Consider the following 27,342-nt stretch of genomic DNA (forward strand, 5'->3'; position numbering starts at 1 on the left):
AACGACATTTATTGGATATTTCAAACTTTTTTAACAAATCAAAAACTGAAAAATTGGGCGTGCAAAATTATTCAGCCCCTTTACTTTTAGTGCAGCAAACTCTCTCCAGAAGTTCAGTGAGGATCTCTGAATGATCCAATGTTGACCTAAATGACTAATGATGATAAATACAATCCACCTGTGTGTAATCAAGTCTCTGTATAAATGCACCTGCACTGTGATAGTCTCAGAGGTCCGTTAAAAGCGCAGAGAGCATCATGAAGAACAAGGAACACACCAGGCAGGTCCGAGATACTGTTGTGAAGAAGTTTAAAGCCGGATTTGGATACAAAAAGATTTCCCAAGCTTTAAACATCCCAAGGAGCACTGTGCAAGCGATAATATTGAAATGGAAGGAGTATCAGACCACTGCAAATCTACTAAGACCTGGCCGTCCCTCTAAACTTTCAGCTCATACAAGGAGAAGACTGATCAGAGATGCAGCCAAGAGGCCCATGATCACTCTGGATGAACTGCAGAGATCTACAGCTGAGGTGGGAGACTCTGTCCATAGGACAACAATCAGTCGTATATTGCACAAATCTGGCCTTTATGGAAGAGCGGCAAGAAGAAAGCCATTTCTTAAAGATATCCATAAAAAGTGTCGTTTAAAGTTTGCCACAAGCCACCTGGGAGACACACCAAACATGTGGAAGAAGGTGCTCTGGTCAGATGAAACCAAAATTGAACTTTTTGGCAACAATGCAAAACGTTATATTTGGCGTAAAAGCAACACAGCTGAACACACCATCCCCACTGTCAAACATGGTGGTGGCAGCATCATGGTTTGGGCCTGCTTTTCTTCAGCAGGGACAGGGAAGATGGTTAAAATTGATGGGAAGATGGATGGAGCCAAATACAGGACCATTCTGGAAGAAAACCTGATGGAGTCTGCAAAAGACCTGAGACTGGGACGGAGATTTGTCTTCCAACAAGACAATGATCCAAAAGATAAAGCAAAATCTACAATGGAATGGTTCAAAAATAAACATATCCAGGTGTTAGAATGGCCAAGTCAAAGTCCAGACCTGAATCCAATCGAGAATCTGTGGAAAGAACTGAAAACTGCTCTCCATCCAACCTCACTGAGCTCGAGCTGTTTTGCAAGGAGGAATGGGAAAAATGTCAGTCTCTCGATGTGCAAAACTGATAGAGACATACCCCAAGCGACTTACAGCTGTAATCGCAGCAAAAGGTGGCGCTACAAAGTATTAACTTAAGGGGGCTGAATAATTTTGCACGCCCAATTTTTCAGTTTTTGATTTGTTAAAAAAGTTTGAAATATCCAATAAATGTCGTTCCACTTCATGATTGTGTCCCACTTGTTGTTGATTCTTCACAAAAAAATACAGTTTTATATCTTTATGTTTGAAGCCTGAAATGTGGCAAAAGGTCGCAAAGTTCAAGGGGGCCGAATACTTTCGCAAGGCACTGTATAGTGGGGCAAAAAAGTATTTTGTCAGCCACCAATTGTGCAAGTTCTCCCACTTAAAAAGACGAGAGAGGCCTGTAATTTTCATCATAGGTACACTTCAACTATGACAGACAAAATGAAAAAGAAAAATCCAGAAAATCACATTGTAGGATTTTAAATTTATTTATTTGCAAATTATGGTGGAGAATAAGTATTTTGTCAATAGCAAAAGTTTATCTCAATACTTTGTTATATACCCTTTGTTGGCAAGGACAGAGGTCAAATGTTTTCTGTAAGTCTTCACAAGGTTTTCACACACTGTTGCTGGAATTTCGGCCCATTCCTCCATGCAGATCTCCTCTAGAGCAGTGATGTTTTGGGGCTGTTGCTGGGCAACACAGACTTTCAACTCCCTCCAAAGATTTTCTATGGGGTTGAGATCTGGAGACTGGCTAGGCCAGTCCAGGACCTTGAAATGCTTCTTACGAAGCCACTCCTTCTTTGCCCGGGCGGTGTGTTTGGGATCATTGTCATGCTGAAAGACCCAGCCACGTTTCATCTTCAAAGCCCTTGCTGATGGAAGGAGGTTTTCACTCACAATCTCACGATACATGGCCCCATCCATTCTTTCCATTAGAAGGATCAGTCGTCCTGGTCCCTTTGCAGAAAAACCGCCCCAAAGCATGATGTTTCCACCACCATGCTTCACAGTAGGTATGGTGTTTTTTGGATGCAACTCAGCATTCTTTGTCCTCCAAACACGACAAGTTGAGTTTTTACCAAAAAGTTATATTTTGGTTTCATCTGACCATATGACATTCTCCCAATCTTCTTCTGGATCATCCAAATGCTCTCTAGCAAACTTCAGACGGGCCTGGACATGTACTGGCTTAAGCAGGGGGACACGTCTGGCACTGCAGGATTTGAGTCCCTGGCGGCGTAGTGTGTTACTGATGGTAGGCTTTGTTACTTTGGTCCCAGCTCTCTGCAGGTCATTCACTAGGTCCCCCCGTGTGGTTCTGGGATTTTTGCTCACCGTTCTTGTGATCATTTTGACCCCACAGGGTGAAATCTTGCGTGGAGCCCCAGATCGAGGGACATTATCAGTTGTCTTGTATGTCTTCCATTTCCTAATAATTGCTCCCACAGTTGATTTCTTCAAACCAAGCTGCTTACCTATTGCAGATTCAGTCTTCCCAGCCTGGTGCAGGTCTACAATTTTGTTTCTGGTGTCCTTTGACAGCTATTTGGTCTTGGCCATAGTGGAGTTTGGAGTGTGACTGTTTGAGGTTGTGGACAGGTGTCTTTCATACTGATAACAAGTTCAAACAGGTGTCATTAATACAGGTAACGAGTGGAGGACAGAGGAGCCTCTTAAAGAAGAAGTTACAGGTCTGTGAGAGCCAGAAATCTTGCTTGTTTGTAGGCGACCAAATACTTATTTTCCACCATCATTTGCAAATAAATTCATTAAAAATCCTACAATGTGATTTTCTGGATTTTTTTTCTAATTTTGTCTGTCATAGTTGAAGTGTACCTATGATGAAAATTACAGGCCTCTCATCTTTTTAAGTGGGAGAACAATTGGTGGCTGACTAAATGCTTTTTTTCCCCCACTGTATGTTTTTTTTTTAAAGTCAAGGGATCACTGAATAAGTCAGGGGCAATACTTATAAAAGACTGATATGGTATTTATGAATTGAATCAATATCCTCAAGGATGGATTGGACAATCCTTATTGCATAATCATGATGTGGAATTAGATATAAATGTCTGTCAGCAACAAAACTGGAGTCTGTTCACAAGGTCTTTTCTTGTTGTTGCTAGAAATGCATGGCTAATGCAGTAGACAGCATGGTCAAAGCCAAATCTACTTCCATCGGCTGGTTACATTTCAGGGGAAGGACAAAATTACTGGGGGGTTTCAGAGAAAATGAAAACTTCTCAGGAGTGAACTGCTGTGCTCAAACTGCATGCACCAGGCATCCAGTCAGTTTCCCCATCTAAAAACCAATTTAGGGCTGCTTATTGTTTAGATAACTGCAGGCCTTAACACACTGAGGCTGTGTGTGTGTGTGTGTGTGTGTGTGTGTGTGTGTGTGTGTGTGTGTGTGTGTGTGTGTGAGAGAGAGAGAGAGAGAGAGAGAGAGAGAGAGAGAGGCAAACACAGGTGGTTAATGCCCACCAACTGTAAATATTGCTCATAATTGTTTGTTCCAACTGACAGTTTGTTATCCAGTTAATGCTATTTAGCCTTTTATATCATGACCAGCACCATTGAGATCAAGAATCGCAACAGTGAAGATAAAAAAACACTTCTTAGGCTTGGGCATTATATGATTTTCAATACCGTAAAAAAAAATGGTGTTTGGGTGCTTAAGTCAAGTATAATTATAAACTGGTAGGTTCGAGCCCTGAATGCTGATTGGCTGACAGCCGTGGTATATCACACCGTATACCATATGACAAAACATGTATTTTTACTGCTCTAATTACGTTGGTAACCAATTTATAATAACAATAAGGCACCTCGGTGGTTTGTGGTATACGGCCAATACACCAAGGCTAAGGGCTGTATCCAGGCACTCCGTGTTGCGTCGTGCGTAAGAACAGCCCTTAGCCATGGTATTTTAGCCATATACCCCCCCTCAGGCCTTACTGCTTAAATATACTACATAATTAATACCCAGCTCGTGGCTCTAGCTATGCATTTGGTTTGCTAACTTGCTAAGTGGCTAAATATCGTGAGCAAGTTTCTTGGTTACAGCAGAGACATTCAATCCCCTCCTGGATGGAGATCCCGGTTGCCAACAAAAGTATTATTATTTTAGCTTTTTATAGCGCCACTTGTGTGCACTTCCGGTAATACCATAAACCCAGTATGATACAGAAATGGTCTGACGATATGAAAATCTGGATACCACCCAGCCCTAACACAGAAAGTGACTCAATACATCTTGACCCAAAAGTTGTGATATTCAAGTCAACCATAATGTCCTGTACAGCATGTAATACATGCTTCAAATTATGCCAAGTTAACCTGCTAGTGAGATATTTAGCCCTGAATGTGATTTCCAGAGAAAAGTCAGCTGTTGTCACTAGGGTTGAATGGCGGAAACCCGGTTACTGAGATTTACCGTCCAAAACCACTCCCTTTTCCCGGAATAAATAACGGAGAGAAACCAGTATATTATAATATACTATTTATGTGAACAGCATTGCGTGAAATGGAACTTAAATGACATGCGATGCTTAAATCTGTCTTCTCTACGGCCTATGCATGATGAATCATCAACGCTCAGGGTGGGGACAGACAGCCCATCTCAGTATGAAGTGCAGTTCACAATGAATGTAGACCTATCATCGCATCATGGTAACTTTTTTTCTTGTGACAGGACGGCCTACATTTGCTGCAGCATAGCCTATGCTACAGTAATGTAAAGACCGAATACGCGTCTAATTCACCCATCTCCATCTGGCTTATTTTTTTATTGTAACGATTGATTTTTTTTTTTTGCAGCTCCAGAGTTTTAAAAACAGCTTTTCACTCGAATATTGTTGCTTTAAATCAGTGCATGCGCGAGCACTCTCTCTCAGTCTCTCTCTCTCCTCATTAATTCCATTCAAAAGACATCCAAAATAGATAACCCCATTCTAGATTTATATACAGTGCATTCAGAAAGTATTGAAGCCCATTGACTTTTCCACATTTTGTTACGTTACAGCTTTATTCTAAAACGGATAAACCCCCCCCCCCCCCCTCAACAATCTACACACAATACTCCATAATGACAAACAAAAATAATTTTTACAAAAACTGAAATATGACATTTACGTGAGTATTCAGACCATTTACTCAGTGCTTTGTTGAAGCACCTTTGGCAGCGATTACAGCCTCAAGTCTTATAGGGTATGACGCTACAAGCTTGGCACACCTGCATTTGAGGAGTTTCTTCTCTGCAAATCATCTCAAGCTCTGTCAGGTTGGATGAAGAGCGTTGCTGCACAGCTATTTTCTGGTCTCTCCAGAGATGTTCGATCGGGTTCAAGTCCGGGCTCTGGCTGGGCCACTCAAGGACATTCAGAGGCTTGTCTTGAAGCCACTCCTGCATTGTCTTGGCTTTGTGCTTAGGGTCGTTGTCTTGTTGGAAGGTGAACCTTCACCCCAGTCTGAGGTCCTGAGTGACATTCAGAGACTTTTCTCGAACACACTACTGTGTTGTCTTGGCTGTTTGCTTAGGGTGAACCTTTGCCCCAGTCTGAGGTCCTGAGCTCTCTGGAGCAGGTTTTAATCAAGGATCTCTCTGTACTTTGCTCCGTTCATCTTTCCCTCGATTCTGACTAGAATCCCAGTCAATGCCACTGAAAAACATTCCCACAACATGATGCTGCCACTACCATAATTCACCGTAGCGATGAGCCCAGGATTCCTCCAGACGTGATGCTTGGCATTCAGGCCAAAGAGTTCAGTCTTGGTTTCATCAGACCAAATAATCTGGTTGCTCATGGTCTGAGAGTCCTTTAGGTGCCTTTTGGCAAACTCCAAGCGGGCTGTCATGTGCCTTTTACTGAGGAGTGGCTTCCGTCTGGCCAAACTACCATAAAGGCCTGATTGGTGGAGTGCTGCAGAGATGGTTGTCCTTCTGGAAGGTTCTCCCATCTCCACAGAGGGACTCTGGAGCTCAGGTGTGTGCCTTTCCAAATCATGTCCAGTCAATTGAATTTACCACAGGTGGACTCCAATCAAGTTGCAGAAACATCTCAAGCATGATCAATGGAAACAGGATGCACCTGAGCTCAATTTTGAGGCTCATAGCAAAGGGTCTGAATATTTATGTAAATAAGGTATTTCGTTTTTTTTTATACATTCGTATACATTTCTATAAACCTGTTTTCACTTTGTCATTATGGGGTATTGAGTGTAGATTGATGAGGAAAAACATTTATTTAGAAAGGTTTGAGCTTTTTCCTAGATCCTAGATTCCTAGATCACAGTGCAGGTGCATTGATACGGAGACTTGATTACATACAGGTGGATTGTATTTATCATCATTAGTCATTTAGGTCAACATTGGATCATTCAGAGATCCTCACTGAACTTCTGGAGAGAGTTTGCTGCACTGAAAGTAAAGGGGCTGAATAATTTTGCACGCCCAATTTTTCAGTTTTTGATTTGTTAAAAAAGTTTGAAATATCCAATAAATGTCGTTCCACTTCATGATTGTGTCCCACTTGTTGTTGATTCTTCACAAAAAAATTCAGTTTTATATCTTTATGTTTGAAGCCTGAAATGTGGCAAAAGGTCGCAAAGTTCAAGGGGGCCGAATACTTTCGCAAGGCACTGTAGATGTCCTAGCCTACCTTTTCAGGTAATAGATTATATGCAGTATTAGCCCTATAGCTAATTAATGATGGGTTATGCATAATAAGCTTATAACTTATAGCCTCGGGCTCTAGCGCAATACATACTCACCTGTGCTCTGCTAGCCTCTCTCCTTAAAAAAACGCTCCTTAGCTCTTGGAGTCACATGTAGGAAAGGCTAGACTAGAATAGCTTGCTGGACATGATCTTTTTAGCATTTCTTATACTAATAGACAATTCGAAGAGGGTTGCAAGCTTTTGGTTGCTGAATGTTAAATGCAGCAGCCAATATAACTCACGGGTAGTTTAAAAAGGATTTGAAAGGCTGGTCATGGCTCACATCAAAAACATTATCCCAGAAACCCTAAATCCACTCCAATTTCCATACTGCCCCAACAGGTCCACAGATGATGCAATCTCTATTGCACTCTACACTCTACACTGCCCTTTCCCACCTGGACGAAAATAACACCTATGTGAGAATGCTATTCATTGACTACAGCTCAGCGTTCAACCCCATAGTGCCCTCGAAGCTCATCACTAAGCTAAGGACCCTGGGACCAAACACCTCCCTCTGAACAGCTAATCAAAGGGCTACCCAAACCCCTCTTTTACGCTGCTACTCTCTGTTTATTATCTATGCATAATCACTTTAATAACTCTACCTACATGTACATACTACCTCAATTACCTCAACTAACCGGTGACCCCGCACATTGACTCTGTAACGGTACTCCCTATATATATCATCGCTATTGTTATTTTACTGCTGCTGTTGAATTATTTGGTAATTTTATTTTAAATTTTTTAAGCATCTAATTTTTACTTAACATTCATTTTTCTTAAAACTTCTTAAAACATTGTTGGTTAAGGGCTTGTAAGTAAGGATTTCACAGTAAGGTCTACCTGTTGTACTCGGTGCATGTGACAAATAAAATTTGACTTGATTTGAAAGACGAGTGAATACACAATGGCGGTAGGCTATAGCAGTTATTTATTCAGACCCATAACCATTCAATCTTTGTGAAGAGAAGTGAATTCTAGTCCTATATTATTCAATAATGTCATTAGAATGATGAAGATAAGGACAACAAAACGTATTTAATTTAGGCTAGCCGTTGAAAGCAAGGAAGGAACGAAGCAGCAATAGTGAGAGAAAGAGGTAGGCAGGTTAATAACATTATGAAAGGTATTTATGGGTCAGACTACTAATTATACAAATAGGCACTAATTAAAATAACATTCTCTAGCCTATCTTGTAACTTTGTAGGCCGCATGTACTGCACCAGAATCCCATATGCTCTCTTTATCATGGTTTGAACGATGTGCATAATTGCAGTCCATAGAATACAATACAGTAGAGTAACATAGTTCCCACTCAAAAATATGTGTCTACTGGAGCTAGTAGGACATAGCTAGCTAGCTACATCTATGGTTTTTTATGTTTTTCTGTCATGCGTAGCCTATATCATATATGGATTGGATAACGGCACAATCACTTGGACAAAATTTCTCTCATGAAATGTATTTCATGTATGGCTTTATAAAATGTATGAATTTTCGATCAAAGCTCTGATCAAATCCAGATATAGGCCCATTTATATGCTTTATATGCTTTTGAATGACACTCACGGTTTTGGCGGGACATATCAGCTTAGCCGGTGATTCATTCTTGAGATGGAACATTTGTAAAATACCTGGAAAATATTCAACCTTAGTTGTCACCCCATAGTGGAGCCTCACACATTCAATCTGATACGAGACGACCAACACGGTACTCATAGTGACCTCAATGATTATTAGTATGATTATCGATCTACTCTTAAAAAAAATCCTATTTTTATAGATCCACGTCTCCAAATCCTTCTTGTGGAGGCAGCTGGCCATGGTAGGAGGGGTGTGGCCCCGAGAGCCGTTCAAGGATCAAGATAATACAAGTCAGACGCTGAGTGCTGAGAGGCCCTGACCTCTGTGAGGGGTCTGCTGTAACAGGAGAGGGAGGTGGCCCTGTGTAACTGAGAGATCATCTCTTACCTTGACAGCCACCAGCATCTTGTCCTTGGTAGGGCTGAGGTTATAGCACTCTGCCAGAAACACCTTCCCAAAGGCCCCCTCTCCCAGCTCCCGCTTCAGAATGATGTCCCGACGCTTTATGTGCTGTACGTCTGTAGATAGAGAGAGAGAGAGAGAGAGAGAGAGGGAGAAAGAGAGGGAGAGAGTTTAAGTAGCAGATCCAATATCAACAAACCATCAGTGTTTGACAGAATCAAAATTAAGTGATGATTCACTGATGGGACTGGTAAGTCTTAAATCCTGCTACACTCTCAGAAAAAAAGGTTACAGTTTCCTGGGGTAAAAAAATATCAAAATACACGTAATGTACCTTCAGAGGTACACATATAATCTCACATGGTACTGGTTGATACCTTTTAGGGTACATGTGTGGATAATCGAGTATAATGGTACATTTTTGTTCCCAATATTTTGAATAGAAAGGTTCAATCATCACACACACTCAAAAAAAGGGGACTGAAGGTTCATTTCTGTTTTCTAGGCCGGAGGCATGGATTAGTGGCTGGCAAGTGGAAGTGTCGTGCCAGTTTAAGTGGTCTATGGTTATGCTAATTACAGTTTGAGCATGTCCGCTGACAGTTCTGAAGTCTTTATAAAGGTTTACATATTGTAAGAGCATGGGACAAAAAAAAGTTGTAATTAATATTACAGTGACCTTACCCCAACACTGAGCGACCTTGTCAAGAGGTACCCCCAAATTTAAGCCATTGGTGTTAAAAGTCAATAGTAGTAGCTCGCAATTCGTGGGTGCTCCTGCATGTGGGCATTCCAGCATCAGCAGGAACACCCTCCTCGAGCATCCCATTGGTTCCTTCATGAACACCACCCCTTGGGCATGCCATTGGTTCCTGCATGAACGCCGTGTGACACTTCAATGTGCGTCAAAAGGGAAATAAAAGTATTATTTGAGGTTTTTTTGCCTCTGCCTCCCGGAGTCCTCCTCGCTAGTCACCGGTAGACAGTGTCATTCACTCCCGCCTGCACGAACACCTGCCTTCGCCATTGTTAACAGAACTGCAGGGAAACAGTGCCCGACAGGCGGGGGCGAAGGACACTGTCTACCGGTCACCCTCCGCCTTCCGCTAGCACAGTAGGCAGGAGGCTGGGGCAACACTGTGTGTTAGCTAACTAGCTAGCTTGCTAGTTAGGGACCCTTTCTGGGTGCTAGCTAGCTAGCATGCTAACTAGCACACGGTGTCGCCACAGATAGATAATTCACCGGATGTATAAATGTGAAGCATCCAGTTGGCGTTTCCACTCACTACCAAATACGGTAGTGAGAGTAAGCCCAGTGGCCGGCAGTGGGAGAAGATGGAACGAGATGGATTTTGGCAAACATTCTGATAATTTACTCCTTGACTAAACATTTGATCTCAATACAGTTTTCTGTCCCAAATATACAATCTGTTATGAACAGAGTGGACTACGTTTTGTAAACTTTACCCTTTGCCAAAGTTTCAAAACGTTGCATTGTTTAAAAGGTGTGCAAAGGCGAATTGAGTTACTGCACACGCGCACTTCAGAGTAGGTGTTCCCCAATTGGAATATGCAAATTAATGCTAGAACGCGCCAATAGGATCTTGCTAGCTAGCTCCTGCTTGGCTCTGCCTACCTCATTGCTTATTCTGCCCACTATGGCTCATTTGTTCCCATTTAAAATGACAGGTTGTGGTCTTTCTTGGTTTAATTATACAATTATTTGGTGTCACCCCCGCCTCCCACCTGCTGTGTACCAGACTAGCTGGCTAAACTAGCACACTCTTTAAGGTACAAACTACAAGGGTACAACTATGTGTATAACTAATGGTCAAATGGACGACTACCATTGACAGGCATTTGTACCCCTTTAAGTAGAATTCTGTGCTTTTTTTCTGAGAGTATATGATGCCTCAGTGGATCTAATTTGAGGCATAGAGCCATAAGACCTGCTGTGGAGCTATAGAGTGTTAGAAGAGATGTGAGGGTAAAACACATGATGTTGTTACATACTTAGGGCATACATAAATAAATATAATGTTATAAAATGTTAGATTGTTACAGGGGAATGGACGTCTTAAAACCTGCGCACCTTAGCAACTGGAGTGAGGAAATGTTCATTCAGTTCCCAACCAATAGGAAAACAATGCTGAAAAGTCTAAATGATCCCTTTCCCTTCCAAATTTAAAAAATAAAATCATCCGAACAATCCAATCAAACCTGGAAAATGTCAGGAACCTGTCTGCAACCTGTACAGTGGAAAAATGGTGGTGAAATCACAGTGTACAGACAGTATTAGTCCTTAATCTCAGTGCTTTCCACGTGTTCTGCGTGGCTGAGAGCTGTTGCTGGGAGAGAGTGGCTTCCATATGGCAAGTCACAGCAGCAGCTGGTATTTACTCAATACAGGGGTTCTGGATGAGCTGTTGTCCAACACCAACACCCACTACTGTCCAAGGTCCAGCCATGCCCAGTACCACAGATACCCCTGGAGGGCTAGGGCAGAGCAGAGGAATAGATAAATACTGAGGGATGGATTGGACAAAGCTCTCATTACTATTGGTTGGCACAAACTAGTCATTACGCTCATGAAGCACCAGAAAAATTGTAGCTATAATGTAATTAGCACCATCAAGGCAATAAGAAAGTATCAACACCATGATAGCACTGCAAATATTTCTGCTTGAACCACAAGGTCCAAAACATCTTACAAACATGTTTTATAATGGATTGCACTGGACTGAGATTTAAAAAAAAGAAAACATAAAAAAAAAACAGCAAACCGACCCTATATCAGGATGCAGAAATAAATAATTGTTTTTGTCCCTCTGCAATTGCTTCTTTTATCTATCCCCTCCCTTCTCAATTTCACAGAAAGACAGTGATAGGTTTACAATAAGCAGGTGGCTGTGGGTATGCTGGAAGGTGTGCCATCCATCCACACAAAGCAATTAAGGAAGTTACAAATAGCTTGGGTTAATTGTCTCATTACCACAGCGGTTGTAGTGCGTTCACCTCCCTGTTTATATGCGCGAGGGCACCCATTCAGGGAGGTTACCCTCACTGGGCCTCATCTGTCTCAGTGTGGACCAGCAGCACAGAGCACACAGCTGGGACAGAGCAGGACACAGTCTTCATCCTAATTAGGCCGCTTTGCTTTGGCAGCACAGATGTTGACTCCACTGCAGTGAAAATGACAGAAGACCAAACGAGGGCTGATTTGGATAGAAATGCTGGCAAATTGTTGCTATTTGATTGGGAATGTAGTAACCGTAGCAATTTATCCTCCCACTCTCTTGCACTGTCTACTGTTGACCATAAAAATGACAAACAATAGTGCAGCATTTCATTCAGTCCAATCACAACATCACTAGCACTTGACTTCTGAATGATGACTTTATGCAAATGCTGCTGTTTTCGAGAGTGACTTTTCATCAAAAGTGACTTCTCATTATATTATCTCTGTTTAACATATTAGAGCTCAAACACAATTGTACAGAAGAGTAAACAGATGTGCCAAACATTTGCCAAATCTTCAATCTATCAGTAAAAGGCCACGTTTGAGCACTTATTTTTTCATAAAAAATTTTTCCCATTTGAACACTTTTTAATAGCGTCTGCTATAAGATCAAAATCTTCACTGGAGTAAACAGTTCATTTTGCTACCATTTGGCTTGAGAAAAAGTAGGAAAAAACATGTGAGAAAACATGCTCGCTATGCCGGTCGTCAGATGTACAGTGCCTTCGGAAAGTATTCAGACCCATTGACTTTTTCCATTTTTTGTTACGTTACAGTCTTATTCTAAAATTGATTACATTTTTTTCTCATCAAATCTACACACAATACCACATAATGACAAAGCAGTAAGAGGTTATTAAGACATTTCTGCAAATTTATTACAAATAAAAAACTGAAATATACATTTACATAAGTATTCAGACCCTTTACTCACCACTTTGTTGAAGCACCTTTGGCAGTCGAGTCTTCTTGGGTATGACGCTACAAGCTTGGCACACCTGTTTTTGGGGAGTTTCTCCCATTCATCTCTGCAGATCCTCTCAAGATTTGTCAGGTTGGATGGGGAGCGTTGCTGCACAGCTATTTTCAGGTCTCTCCAAAGATGTTAGATCGGGTTCAAGTCCAGGCTCTGGCAGGGCCACTCAAGGACATTCAGAGACTTGTTCCCTGAAGCCACTACTGCGTTTTGTTGGTTGTGTGCTTAGGGTTGTTGTCCTGTTGGAAGGTGAACCTTCACCCCCGTCTGAGGTCCTGAGAACTCTGGATCAGGTTTTCATCAAGCATCTCTCTGTGCTTTGCTCCGTTCATCTTTACCTCAATCCTGACAATTCTCTCAGTCTCTGCCGCTGAAAAACATCCACACAGCATGATGCTGCCACCAACATGCTTCACTGTAGGGATGGTGCCAAGTTTCCTCCAGACATGATGCTTGGCATTCAGGCCAAAGAGTTCAATCTTGGTTTCATCAGACCAGAGAATCTTGTTTCTCATGGTCTGAGAGTCTATAGATGCCTTTTGGCTAACTCCAAGCGGGCTGTAATTTGCCTTTTACTGAAGAGTGGCTTCCGTCTGGCCACTTTACCATAGAGAAGGATTGTTGCAGAGATTGTTGTCCTTCGGTAATTTTCTTCCATCTCTACAGAGGAACTCTAGAGCTCTGTCAGAGTGACCATCGGGTTCTTGGTCACCTCCCTGACCAAGGCCCTTCTCCCCCAATTGCTCAGTTTGGCCGAGCGAACAGCCCTAGGAAGGTCCATGGTGGTTCCAAACTTGTTCCATTTAAGAATGATGGATGCCACTGTGTTATTGGTGACCTTCAATGCTGCAGAAATGTTTTGGTACCCTTCCCCAGATCTGTGCCTCGACAAAATCCTGTCTTGGAGCTCTACGTACAATTCCTTCGACCTCATAGCTTAGTTTTTGCTGTGACAGGTGTGTGCCTTTCCAAATCAGGCCCAATCAATTGAATTTACCACAGGTGGACTCCAATGAAGTTGTAGAAACATCTCAAGGATGATCAATGGAAACAGGATGCACCTGAGCTCAATTTCGAGTCTCATAGAAAATGGTCTGAATACCTATGTAAATAATGTATTTATGTTTATTATTTTTAATACATTTGCTAAAATGTTGTCATTATGAGTTATAGTGTGTAGATTACTGAGTTGTTTTTGTATTAATCCATTTTAGAATGAGGCTTTAACGTAAAAAAAGATTGGAGAAAGTCAAGGGATCTGAATACTTTCTGAAGGCACTGTATAGTCCACTTCCTTCCTGTATTATTCAGTGTTTAAGTTAGTAGAGTAGAGCAGATGGACTTTTTTCCAAAAGCTTCCATGATGCCCTCTCAACCCACCTCCATGTTCTACTCCTAGCAACACCATTACCCCTCGCTCTCCAAATGTTCCCAATGGTTTCTGCAACCGTATCTTACGGAAGAAAAGAGCTTCTGGATATCAGGACAGCGATCACTCACCTCGGATTAGACGAAGATTTCTTCAACAACAACAACAGCAGCAAGCAGGACTCACACAATATTCTCCAAACACCCCACAGGGAAGACATCCCAATTATTCGCAAAAGGAAGCGACGCAGAGGAAGAAGAGCCGGATGCCTGGTCCGGACCCGCAGAAGACAACTAGGAAAGCTGCCGTTACCGTCAATATTACTCGCCAACGTGCAATCATTGGACAATAAACTAGACGAGGCAAGATCACGAATATCCTATCAAAGGGACATCAAAAACTGTAATATCCCTTTGCTTCACGGAATTGTGGCTGAATGACGACATGGATATTCAGCTAACGGGATACACGCTGCACCGGCAGGATAGAACAGCACACTGTCTGTAAACAACAGCTGGTGCACGAAATCTAAGGAAGTCTCTAGATTGTGCTCGTCTGAAGTAGAGTATATTGTGATAAACTGCAGACCACACTACTTGCCTAGTGAGTTCTCAGCTATACTTTTCGTGGGAGTTTATTTACCACCACAGACAGATGCTGGCACTAAGACCGCACTCAGTCAGCTGTATAAGGAAATAAGCAAACAGGAAACCACTCACCCAGAGGCGGCGCTCCTAGTGGCCAGAGACTTTAATGCAGGGAAACTTAAATCAGTTCTACCAAATCTCTATCAACATGGTAAATGTGCATCCAGAGGGAAAAAAACTAGATCACCTCTACTCCACACACAGAGACGCGTACAAAGCTCTCCCTCGCCCTCCATTTGGTAAATCCGACCACAACTCTAGCCTCCTGATTCCTGATTACAAGCAAATATTAAAGCAGGAAGCACCAGTGACTCGGTCTATAAAAAAAATGGTCAGATGAAGCAGATGCTAAACTACAGGACTGCTTTGCTATCACAGACTGGAACATGTTCCGGGATTCTTCCAATGACATTGAGGAATACACATCATCAGTCACTGGCTTTATCAATAAGTGCATTGAGGACGTCGTCCCCACAGTGACTGTACGTACATACCCCAACCAGAAGCCATGGATTACAGGCAACATTCGCACTGAGCTAAAGGGTAGAGCTGCCGCTTTCAAGGTACGGGACTCTAACCCGGAAGCTTACAAGAAATCCCGCTATCCCCTTGCGACAAACCATCAAACAGGCAAAGCGTTAATACAGGGCTAAGACTGAATCATACTACACCGTCTCCGACGCTCGTCGGATGTGGCAGGGCTTGCAAACTATTTCAGACTACAAAGGGAAGCACAGCCGTGAGCTGACCAGTGACACGAGCCTACCAGACGAGCTAAGTCACTTCTATGCCCGCTTCGAGGCAAGCAACACTGAAGCATGCATGAGAGCATCAGCTGTTCTGGATGACTGTGTCACTCACTCCGTAGCCGACGTGAGTAAGACCTTTAAACAGGTCAACATACACAAAGCTGCGGGGCCAGACGGATTACCAGGACGTGTGCTCCGGGCATGTGCTGACCAACTGGCAGGTGACATCACTGACATTTTCAACATGTCCCTGATTGAGTCTGTAATACCAACATGCTTCAAGCAGACCACCATAGTCCCTGTGCCCAAGAACACAAAGGCAACCTGCCTAAATGACTACAGACCCATAGCACTCACGTCCGTAGCCATGAAGTGCTTTGAAAAGCTGGTAATGGCTCACATCAACACCATTATCCCAGAAACCCTAGACCCACTCCAATTTGCATACCACCCAAACAGATCCATAGATGATGCAATCTCTATTGCACTCCACACTGCCCTTTCTCACCTGGACAAAAGGAACACCTATGTGAGAATGCTGTTCATTGACGACAGCTCAGCGTTCAACACCATAGTACCCTCAAAGCGCATCACCAAGCTAAGGATCCGGGAACTAAACACCTCCCTCTGCAACTGGATCCTGGACTTCCTGACAGGCCGCCCCAGGTGGTGAGGGTAGGTAGCAACACATCTGCCACGCTGATCCTCAACACTGGAGCTCCCCAGGGGTGCGTGCTCAGTCCCCTCCTGTACTCCCTGTTCACCCACGACTGCATGGCCAGGCACGACTCCAACACCATCATTAAGTTTGCTGACGACACAACAGTGGTAGGCCTGATCACCAACATCGACGAGACAGCCTATAGGGAGGAGGTCCTGGCCTGGTGGTGCCAGAATAACAACCTATCCCTCAACGTAACCAAGACTAAGGAGATGATTGTGGACTACAGGAAAAGGAGCACCGAGCACGTCCCCATTCTCATCGACGGGGCTGTAGTGGAGCAGGTTGAGAGCTTCAAATTCCTTGGTGTCCACATCAACAACAAACTAGATTGGTCCAAACACACCAAGACAGTCGTGAAGAGGGCACGACAAAGCCTATTCCCCCTCAGGAAACTAAAAAGATTTGGCATGGGTCCTGAGATCCTCAAAAGGTTCTACAGCTGCAACATCGAGAGCATCCTGACCTGTTGCATCACTGCCTGGTGCGGCCTCCGACCGCAATGCACTTCAGAGGGTAGTGCGTACGGCCCAGTACATCACTGGGGCAAAGCTGCCTGCCATCCAGGACCTCTACACCAGGCGGTGTCAGAGGAAGGCCCTAAAAATTGTCAAGACCCCAGCCACCCCAGTCATAGACTGGTCTCTCTAAGTCTAGGACAAAAAGGCTTCTCAACAGTTTTTACCCCCAAGCCATAAGAATACTGAACAGGTAACCAAATGGTTATCCGGACTATTTGCATCCCAACCCCTCTTTTACGCTGCTGCTGCTCTCTGTTTATCTTATATGCATAGTCACTTTAACTATACATTCATGTACATACTACCTAAATTGGCCCGACCAACAGGTGCTCCCGCACATTGGCTAACCGGGCTATCTGCATTGTGTCCCACCACCCGCCAACCCCACTTTAACGCTTCTGCTACTCTCTGTTCATCATATATGCATAGTCACTTTAACGATACCTACATGTACATACTACCTCAATAAGCCTGACTAACAGTTGTCTGTATATAGCCTTGCTACTCTTTTTTCAAATGTCTTTTTACTGTTGTTTTATTTCTTTACTCACACACACACACACACACACACACACACACACACACACACACACACACACACACACACACACACACACACACACACACACACACACACACACAACCTTTTTTCCCGCACCATTGGTTAGAGCCTGTAAGTAAGTATTTCACTGTAAGGTCTACACCTGTTGTATTCGGTGCACGTGGCAAATACATTTTGATTTGATTTTCATACAGTTCATATTATATTTGTCATTTTCTTTTTCAATGTTGAGGGCAGATGGTGCCCCAAAACAAGTGTTTGAGGGGATCCCGGAAAGCATGAGCCTGTCTGTTAGTCGGTAAACACCACTTCAGCAGGCTCAGACTGTTGCACCTCACAAACACAATCCACTGGTCTACATACAGAGCAGAGCGCCTTCTCCTCTGGACTCGCTCTTCTCCTCCATGAGATTCATCCAGAGCCCTCTCACCTGAATCCGTGTCAATGTATTTTATTAGATTCTATTTCTCTAATGCAGAGGAGCAGAATGAATCTCTATCAGCACATTTCCTTCCCAAGCTCTGGCAGACAATGTAGAGCAATCTCTCTTTCAGAGCTGCACTGTTGTCCAGGAGCTTTGGCTGAGGGGATGTTGAAGACCACTATAGCAAACAGAGGGATGCAGAGCATGAAATAGGAAAACAAGCAAAAACACCTGAGAAAAAAAAGCATGTTGAAGTGCATCTATGGATTACAAACCTACAGTATCCTACACTAGGAAATGTTCCTGTTGCTTTGTTGAACACTCGATAGGCCGATGCATACATGTGGTACAATACCCTCAAACTTGCTGATCCAGTCAAAGGTCAAATTAGTTGGATTTTCCATTGCTCGTACACACAATATCACAGTGAACGCCGCCATACTGTAAAACCCAGCTTACTCGCGAAAACATATATTACTCACGATACCACATATATTATGTGGTATGGGATGTTGGTGTTGACAGAAGGAGAGATCAAGAAGAGACAGACACACAGAGAGGATATCATAGTTGGGTGATGCTGGGAAAGTGTGTATTCAGAAAGTCTTGAGGGGAAACAAAAGGCAGGGCAATTCACGCCTGCCGTTGAAACCTGGATGCTGAACAGCACTGTAAAGCAAACACGACAATCACATGAATAAAGAATGAGCTTTAAAGCGCGAGCAGTGGTGTGTGAAAAACACGTCTCATTGTGTCTGGAGAGGCTTGTGAGGAAGGAAACAGCAGGCCTCACTTCAGGGCATTTCAACCATCCAAGGTTGGTTGGAAGATTGTAATGTATGTATGAAGAGGGCCGAACATACGGAGCATCTGGAGTCAGTGCCAACCCTCTCAGCAAGGCTCTTCACATAACAAAACAGGCAATGATGAAGCCAAGTCCAGACTGGAAAATCATCATCATGTGGTTATAGTCTTCTTATGAATAGTTATTCAATATTGAAGAAAAATGTTAGAATATTAACCTGAGGGTTAACGAGACACTGACCCTCGACCCACTGACCCTCGCCTTCCAACACCTGTCGGTGTTTTTATGCCCTTGTTGTTCTTTAAAGTGCGTCTCATAATTATGTCAGAACAGGGCTGATGGAAAAGCTCCTTAAAAGCTCCAATGCATTCAAATGTATATTTGTATATATCAGAATAGTAGCAGGGGTGGCTAATACAGGTCATGTACTCAAACGGACTTTTATTTACTTTGGAGTGAACCAGCAGGGTAACACTCAACACCCACCTCAGCTTGGTGAAATTGAATGGCCTCAAGTACAGATGTTGGGGAGATCAATTTGAGTCAAATTGTGCAAGTCTAAATGTTTTTGGGGCTGAAACAGCATGCTGTTGCATGCTATAGAGACTGCACGCAGTCTGTGTCGCATAAACTTTATACCGTGTGTCATCACCATGAGTGTACAAATCACACACATCATCTGCTGATACAAGGGCTATAATTTGACTGAAACATAGAATGTCCAACTCTACCTATCACTTATCAGAACCACTTTAACAAGTGACTGGAGAATGGCAAGCACAGATTTCCTCAACAGAAGCTGTGCTATGTGAAATACAATATGAAATATCCTGAAGTCATTTTTAAGTACAAAACATACTCCTGCTGTTCGTTTGATTCATCAAAGTAGAGCCTGTACGCTCGATATGTGAAGCTTCAGTATTTCATTTGGAGATGACAAATTAAACGTTTAAACTCTCCCGCGAGTCTAGCATGTTATCAAACTGTTATTGAGACTCCATCAAGGTCATATTGACTTTCTGACTTGTGCACTGTAGCAGACGTTGCATCCATGGATGGATACAGTAGCACAGCAGGAGGTGGAGCGCAGAGCAAGGTTACAGGCTGCGGTGTGGTGGCCGTTATGCCACTGGGTTGCAATTAGAATGCTTTTAAGGAGTTGAGAGACTCACGTTGGCATACATAGAGCTACGTTAACTATTCACTTCAAGGAAGAAATTAGAGGCAGAAAGAATTAAGCAATGGATTAAGTAACACATAACCAGCAAGCGATGAGATGCTTGACCTGTTGATCACAATACTGTATGTTCAGTAATGTACGAGAAAAGGGCTTCAACCATGAAGGATACTACAGCTGATTACTCTCCTTTTATCCTAACAAATGTCCTACAAAATATGTTTATTTTCTCAAGAGGCTAGTTGTTTACTTCAAGATAACCCCGAACTCCCACATTCATCCTTAAATTGAGCATACACATTGCTGTGTTGTTTCCCGGACGACGGGGCTCCTTGGGTGTTGTTTTGGGCCTAAATCCAACAGATGAAGACAGAGATGGATGAGGGAAGAGGCCACGACATCTGGCTATGGGTGATGGAGCAGGGTTACAGCCAATCTCTGATATTGATTGCATCTAGACAAAATGAATCTCTTGCTCATGATCTCTCTGTAGGGGACAGCCATTAGTGAACTGGTGCTGGGGGTATAGAGAAGGGAAGAGAGTGAAGCAGGGGGCAAACAGGCACTAACACATGGTATCAGGTTGTGAATACTGTTATCACCTTGCAACATAAAATGACCTGCCTAAAGAAAAGGAGATGAGAAAATGTTGTGAGTGAGTGAGTCCTCTCGTAACAATATTGTCTTTTACTTCTTGGTAACCTTTGTCATTGCTACCATTCCCTACAGACAGACAATTATTTGAGGTGATTTGAAATGCTTCTGGCCTGAAGCTCTTCAAGTGATTACTTCTCAAATAAATCAATTTAGACAACACCTCTTCACTAGCCTTATCTGCATTTCATCATGAATATTTTAAAAGAGCTCATTACGAAAAGCTAGAAAAATAAAATCATTCTTTAACTTAATCTGGCATAGAACCAGTTTCATTAAAACACCAGGTTGTCTGAAGAGGTAGAAGTCATAGCCAGACCTGTCCTCTGTCTCCTGCCTTTATGTCACTAATAAGGATTAATTTCCCAAAGACTTTTCACCTGCAGGTGATGGGAAGAAAACCCAGCTGACCACAAGGTGTGCTCCTTCTGACTGGGCACAGGCTCTGACCACAACGAAACTGATGATGAAAAGACATTTAATCAAACCATTTCCTTGATTAATTAAGGCAATGTCAATCTAACTGCACATTCTGAGCTTGATGGTGCTGTGAACAAATATGAATTATCACGAATCATAATAATTCGCTATTCTAACAGAGGGAGTATGTAGGTACGTGTACATTTCCATTGAAACATACAGTATTGAGCATCTTGTATTAAATAAGATCCAAGACTGACAAATAAATGATCAATGAAAGCCATGTACGTGTACGACACTGGATGTAGCCACCGGATTTACTGTTGCAGTCGGAGTAAATAAAAAAATATTAGCGGTGATAACCACACGAGGTGACTTCCGTGATGGATCTGATTCCTCATCTACTGCGGCATTAGACTGGCTGAGGGGCATGCTATGATTTATGTTTCTATAAAGACATGTGGAGAACCACCCCTGTGAAATGACTGAGTGCTATCTGTGTTCTCCATGCTCTCTGAGCTCGAGGCAGTCAAAGAAAATAACGACAACGCTTTCGGGGACATGGATTTCTACTAGAACTCAAGTCTTGCTGTAATTAAGTTTAAAAAGCCCTGGAGTGAGCTGGGCAAGGTTTGCTGTTGTCTCTGCTGAGAGAAAGTTAGCATCTTTATGGTTACATCGAGCTAAAGTAAGTCTGTTATCTTTCTATATCGAACAAATCTGTCAGAGTGACCATCGAGTTCTTGGTCACCTCCCCAACTAAGGCCCCCCAAAAATCTAAAAACCGGTTTGGGGTATTGTGTGTAGAAAAATATTATTTTTTTATCATTTTTAGAATAAGGCTGTAACGTAACAAAATGTGGAAAAAGTCAAGGGGACTGAATACTTTCCGGAAGCACCGTACATTTAGAAGATATGATGGCTCTATAAATGTTTGAAGAACATTATACCCATTTGCACTAAAGAGGATGATATGTGACGATTGCTTTTCTAAAAATACCAAGGAATAGAGCTCATTAAGATATCAAGCTTTTAAGCTCAAAAAGTAATTTCACAGTGAATTTCACTGCGCTGTGGACGACGGTAGTCAACAGTGTGTATATGCTTATTGCTTTCTACTCCGCTGATCTCCGAGGAAAGAAACCCCCATTGTTCAGTGCCTTTTGAAGGATAGTCAAAGAGGAAAATGTAGATCTCGATTTTCCTCTATTGATTGGTTGAATAAATATCCTTGCCTACTTAAAGCCCATAAGGTCAGCTTTATCCAAGCAGTGTTTCTCTGAGTGTTTGTCTAGGGTTTTGGGTCTCTCATATTACACTGTAAAATACCATTTACATTAGATATTACATTCAGTACATATGGCATTTTTACTTCATTTTCATCCCCATCTGATTTGGATCCTGGTGTACTCTATAATGCATGTTCAAAGTTCAATATACTAAATCTTAATGATTTGTTTTGTTGTACAAAAAATACAGTATGCAAGCCATCACATGCAGAGACACACACGCACACATAGAGATGAACAGTCACACAGACACGCATGCATGCGCACACACATGCACACACAGAGACAGACAGACCCTGATGGATTATAACTCAGACACGTTGGCTTAAAAGATTCATGCAATGTATAATGTATAACTCCTGTAATTTATTTTTCAGTACTAAATGTGATTTCCTTCCTCTCATTGTGTCTCCCTTCTGAACCCTGTCAGTCTCCCAAGTCTGAAATAGAATTGGAGGTGTGTGTGTGTGCCCTTACTCCAATTTGTTTGTTTTTCAGCTTAAATTTCACGTGAAACCATTTTACATTTAGAGTTCACACGTTAACACCACCTTTTCACGTGAGGAGAATAACATGTTGTTTTCACCTCTTGTGAATTTTCAGGTTCACATGTAAGAAAACTTCACATGTAGATTCAATAAAACGCCTCCCTCTTTCCTGCAATTTTCCCTATCTTTTTCTGTCACCCTGACCTTTGCTTTCGCTGCCTTTTTTCCCCCAATTGCAAGTTTTAGCACAGTGATTCCAGCAGCATAGCACCCACTGCTGATTTGCCTCTGAAGCTAAGCAGGGTCAGTCCTGGTCTGTGCCTGGATGGAAGACCAGGTGGAGCTGGAAATGGAGAAAGTCACTGGTATCTGAAAACCAGTGTTTTTTTCCAAGTCTGTGCGTGTGTGCGTGCGTGTGTGTGCAAGCATGCGTGTGCCTGCAGGGGCAGGTGTGTGAGCTGTAAACCACTAATTTAGTTAAACATAGCTCCGCTGTCTCTGATGAGAACCGTGACTGCGGGAGAGTGCCAGTTACTCATCTTTACCCAGAGCTTATGAATTCACATCACGTCCTGTAGCATGTCCCCTGTATAACATGACAAATCCTGCTGCTTTACACACCATTCATGATGTGCTTCTCTCTCCACAGCCACAAGGCACTACTTGAATTGGTATCAGATGGAACAGCGGATATTGGCTTGGTTTGCCTCTGTGTGCCTCCCATCATTTTTCACCGGTTTCTCTTTTTTCTAGCAAGGTTTCACGGAAATGTGAACAATTAGTGTCTCAAGGAGATCCGGACCTTAGCCACATTTAGTATTGACCCAATTACAAGTGTGATCATGCCAGGTCAGATATAAACTTAGCCTGCTGCTACAGAGTAATGTTACATTCTGGAGCCTAACGTCAAAGGCAGAGGTGGTAATAGTGCGATATATAAAATGCTGTACTATTACATGGCTAATGAGACCTGCTAAATGACTCGTGCATAACATAGCACTGGAAGCACCTGCAGACAAACGAAGCCCTCAGCTACAAATTCCCTTCAAAACCCAAGATATTTCCAAACAGTGAAAAGCACAGTTTGTATTTTTCAGATGGAGACATACAGTAATTCCAATCAGTCTTTATGGGGATACACTCAATAAATTACGTTAAAAAAGCTGGGGCAGAGATCAAAGCAGTAATCAATACTGCACAGCATTAGTTAATGTAATCAGCTCTTAATTCTTCTTCAAGGGATATCAAAATGGGGACGACGTTACTGGGGGTTCAACTTCAAACGAATCCAACAGCGGCAACATTTGAGAGCAAACAAATACATTATTTAGAGTTAAATGGAGATAAGAGCTGCTTGGATACACACGACATGGAGAACAATGAGTGGATACGGCAGCCGCTATAGTCTGCGTTCAGACACAGGTTTCTGGAACCCTCGAGAGGATGATTCATCAGACGCCATCTTTAGAGTCAGATACATTAAGCTGATTTGACAAATCTAACTCACTTCAGGAAGGGTTCCTACAAAAGAGAGCAGCTGGAAATGGATACACTGCCAATGCAGAGGTAGGAAATACAGGACACAAACACATCTGCGGAAAAGCAGTAAATCCAATTTTGAATCACGATTATGATGTGGCTCATATGAAGCGCAGCATAGCGCTACCTGCAGAGTTAAGACTGCTAACTGGGCAATACCTTGAAATCCCAAAGACTGAAACATTCCCAGATTAGGAAGGATCAAGACCAGATGGAAAATGAAGAAACTTTCACAGGACATCATGCATAAGGCCGTCTGACATCGTCACGGTCGTGATAATGGAAACACCAAGGGGCAGCGTGATTTGAGTTCCACATCCTTTTATTAACTGAACCTTCTCAACAACACAATCAACGAACGACAGTGAACACCCAGCACGCACATCATCACTCAACCAAACAATATCCCACAAATGCAGGTGGGAACAGGGACACCTTAAGTATGAGCCCCAATTAGAGACAACGAATATCAGCTGCCTCTAATTGGGAACCATACCAAGAGCACCAACATAGAAATGCACCTCCTAGAACACCTCCTAGTCAAGCCCTGACCTACAACACCATAGAGAACCAAGGGCTTTCTATGGTCAGGGCGTGACAGACATGTATAATTTATGTATGATTTTATCTACACTGAGTGTTCAAAACATTAAGAACACCTGCTCTTTCCATGACAAACTGACCAGGTGAATCCAGGTGAAAACTATGATCCCTTATTGATGTCACTTGTTAAATCCACTTCAATCAGAGTAGATGAAAGGTTAAAGAAGTGTTTTTAAGCCTTGAGACAATTGAGACATAGATTGTGTTTATGTGCCATTCAGAGGGTGAATGGGAAAGACAAAATATTTAAGTGCCTTTGAATGGAGTATGGTTGTAGGTGCCAGGCACACTGGTTCAAGTGTGTCAAGAACTGCAACGCTGCTGGGTTTTTCACGCTCAACAGTTTCCCGTGTGTATCAAAAAGTGCCCACTACTCAAACGACATCCAGCCAATTGGAGTCAACATGGGCAGCATCCCTGTGGAATGCTTGGGCTACACCTAGCCCATGTTGGTAGGGACAGACATAGGGATGATTAAAAACCTGAAAGTCAACAGAGCTGGTGTGTACTCACAGGTAGCAGGCTTGTTACAGTTGTGTCCGTGTCTGAAGTACTGCGGGTTCTCAATGACAGGGATACGGGTCATCCCGATGACCACAGCGTCTGGTCCCGCGTCAAGGGTACAGGGGGTGATGATGCCATGGTTGACATGGTGCAGGGGGCTGGCCGAGTCCTCCTCACCACTGATCACTGCTACTGGTCCTGAGGGGAGAATAGAGAATAGAGAATAGTGACATGTCCTAAAGCAAATTAAATGTCCTAAAACATTTGATCATCCTAAAGCCTATTTTAATTTTTTACTTAATTGAAAGGGGAGAGCGAGAGAAAGCGAGAGAGCGTGAAAGAGAGCGAGAGAGAAAGCAGAGAGAGAGAGGAAGAGAATAGGAAGCAGAGAGGAGAGGGACTCTGTCAGACAGACAGACGTCATACAAAGAAATGCCATTACCCAAACATCATGGCTGCAGTTTAATCAAAATAGAATGCTGGAGGATAAATAAATGAGTTGGGCCATTCATAATGTATTAATATGTCTGAAAGCAATAAGCAGGCAGACTCATTTGTCAGTATAAGAATTATCTCTGTACGCCTCAGCTCAGTTGCCCTCGGAATACTTTAAGGAATCTAAACAAGTATTAACTGGCTTAGACTAAGTATGAACCAAACAGTCTTTGATACAATGGCCCTGGGCCACTATTATCCATAAAATTCTAATCCTCACCCGGCCCTCACATTTCTCAATGTCCCATTCACCTCATACTCACTCTAACTGCTCTGTGCTCCTCCTCTGACAGAGCCGTGAGAAAACGGGAACAGGCAATAAATAGTAGTGTACATTCCAAGTCATTGTTTGATGAACGGCAGATATTTTACAGTGTGTACTGTACATAGTGTTAGATTGAGGCACAAAACAAGCTCTACTAAATGGATCCAATTCATTAGCAGTTCAGTGTACAGTCACTGCAAGCTGACACGCACAACATCCTGGCTTGACAAGCGATCAGGGAAGACAGATAGGATTCATGGACCCCTCCGTATGAAAGGTCAAGCGTTCAGACATAGGAGGTAGGGTCAACAGGCAATAGACTGACATATCATAGACACACACTGCTTGTTTAAACCCCCTTTCACACTAAGGTCAAATCCATGTGGACACATAGGCTCCAACAAGCATACACTCTTAGAATAAAAGGTGTTATCTAGAAGCAAAAAGTGTTATTCGGCTGTCCCCTTAGCGGAACCCTTTGAAGAACCATTTTCGGTTCCATGTAGGCCCTTTTCCACAGAGGGTTCTACATGAAACCCAAAAGGGTTTGTGTAACCAAAAAAGTTTCTCCAATGGGGACAGTGTAGCATTATGGCACAAGGGCAATGCAATTGACACAGCATCAACAGCAGGGAGAAATCATGTGATTCCACCACACCTACTAGAGTAGAGCCAATCTCCCCACATGCAATCTACAAATGGTTAGTGTTGTGGGTCAAGGGGATGAGAGAAATAAGAACATTCTCAGCTCCTCAAAAGGTAAAAAAAATGTGATTTACTCTTAAAAAATGCATTATGCTGTGATAATGTCTTTGTGCGTCAGGGATATAATACAATATGGTGCCAGAAGTATACATCTCTCCAGAAATCCAATACGATACAGGAAGTAAACATCTCCTCTCCAGAAATCCAATACGATACAGGAAGTAAACATCTCCTCTCCAGAAATCCAATACGATACAGGAAGTAAACATCTCCTCTCCAGAAATCCAATAAGATACAGGAAGTATACATCTCTCCAGAAATCCAATACGATACAGGAAGTATACATCTCTCCAGAAATCCAATACGATACAGGAAGTATACATCTCTCCAGAAATCCAATACGATACAGGAAGTATACATCTCTCCAGAAATCCAATACGATATAGGAAGTATACATCTCCTCTCCAGAAATGCAATAGAAATACACCGAAATGAGTAGGAATATGATTTAAAGATTTCCATATTTCTGTGCAATCACCATTTTGC

The 27,342-nt window shown here is 42.6% G+C and overlaps 1 protein-coding gene across 6 annotated transcripts in view; it reads right to left on the reverse strand.

Annotated features, from left to right (window-relative positions):
• ntrk3a (neurotrophic tyrosine kinase, receptor, type 3a) overlaps nt 1–27,342 on the reverse strand; it is a 254,726-nt gene that overhangs the window by 20,517 nt on the left and 206,867 nt on the right. For all 6 annotated transcript variants that reach the window (XM_021568341.2, XM_021568366.2, XM_036953153.1 and 3 more), the window contains 2 exons: nt 25,341–25,529; nt 8,850–8,980 (listed from right to left, as the gene is read on the reverse strand). In XM_021568341.2, coding sequence (XP_021424016.1) covers nt 8,850–8,980; nt 25,341–25,529 — 320 coding nt within the window. The remainder of the gene's footprint in view (nt 1–8,849; nt 8,981–25,340; nt 25,530–27,342) is intronic.

Source organism: Oncorhynchus mykiss, chromosome 2 (genome assembly GCF_013265735.2).
Source record: "Oncorhynchus mykiss isolate Arlee chromosome 2, USDA_OmykA_1.1, whole genome shotgun sequence".
In the NCBI taxonomy this organism is placed as follows: domain Eukaryota; kingdom Metazoa; phylum Chordata; class Actinopteri; order Salmoniformes; family Salmonidae; genus Oncorhynchus; species Oncorhynchus mykiss.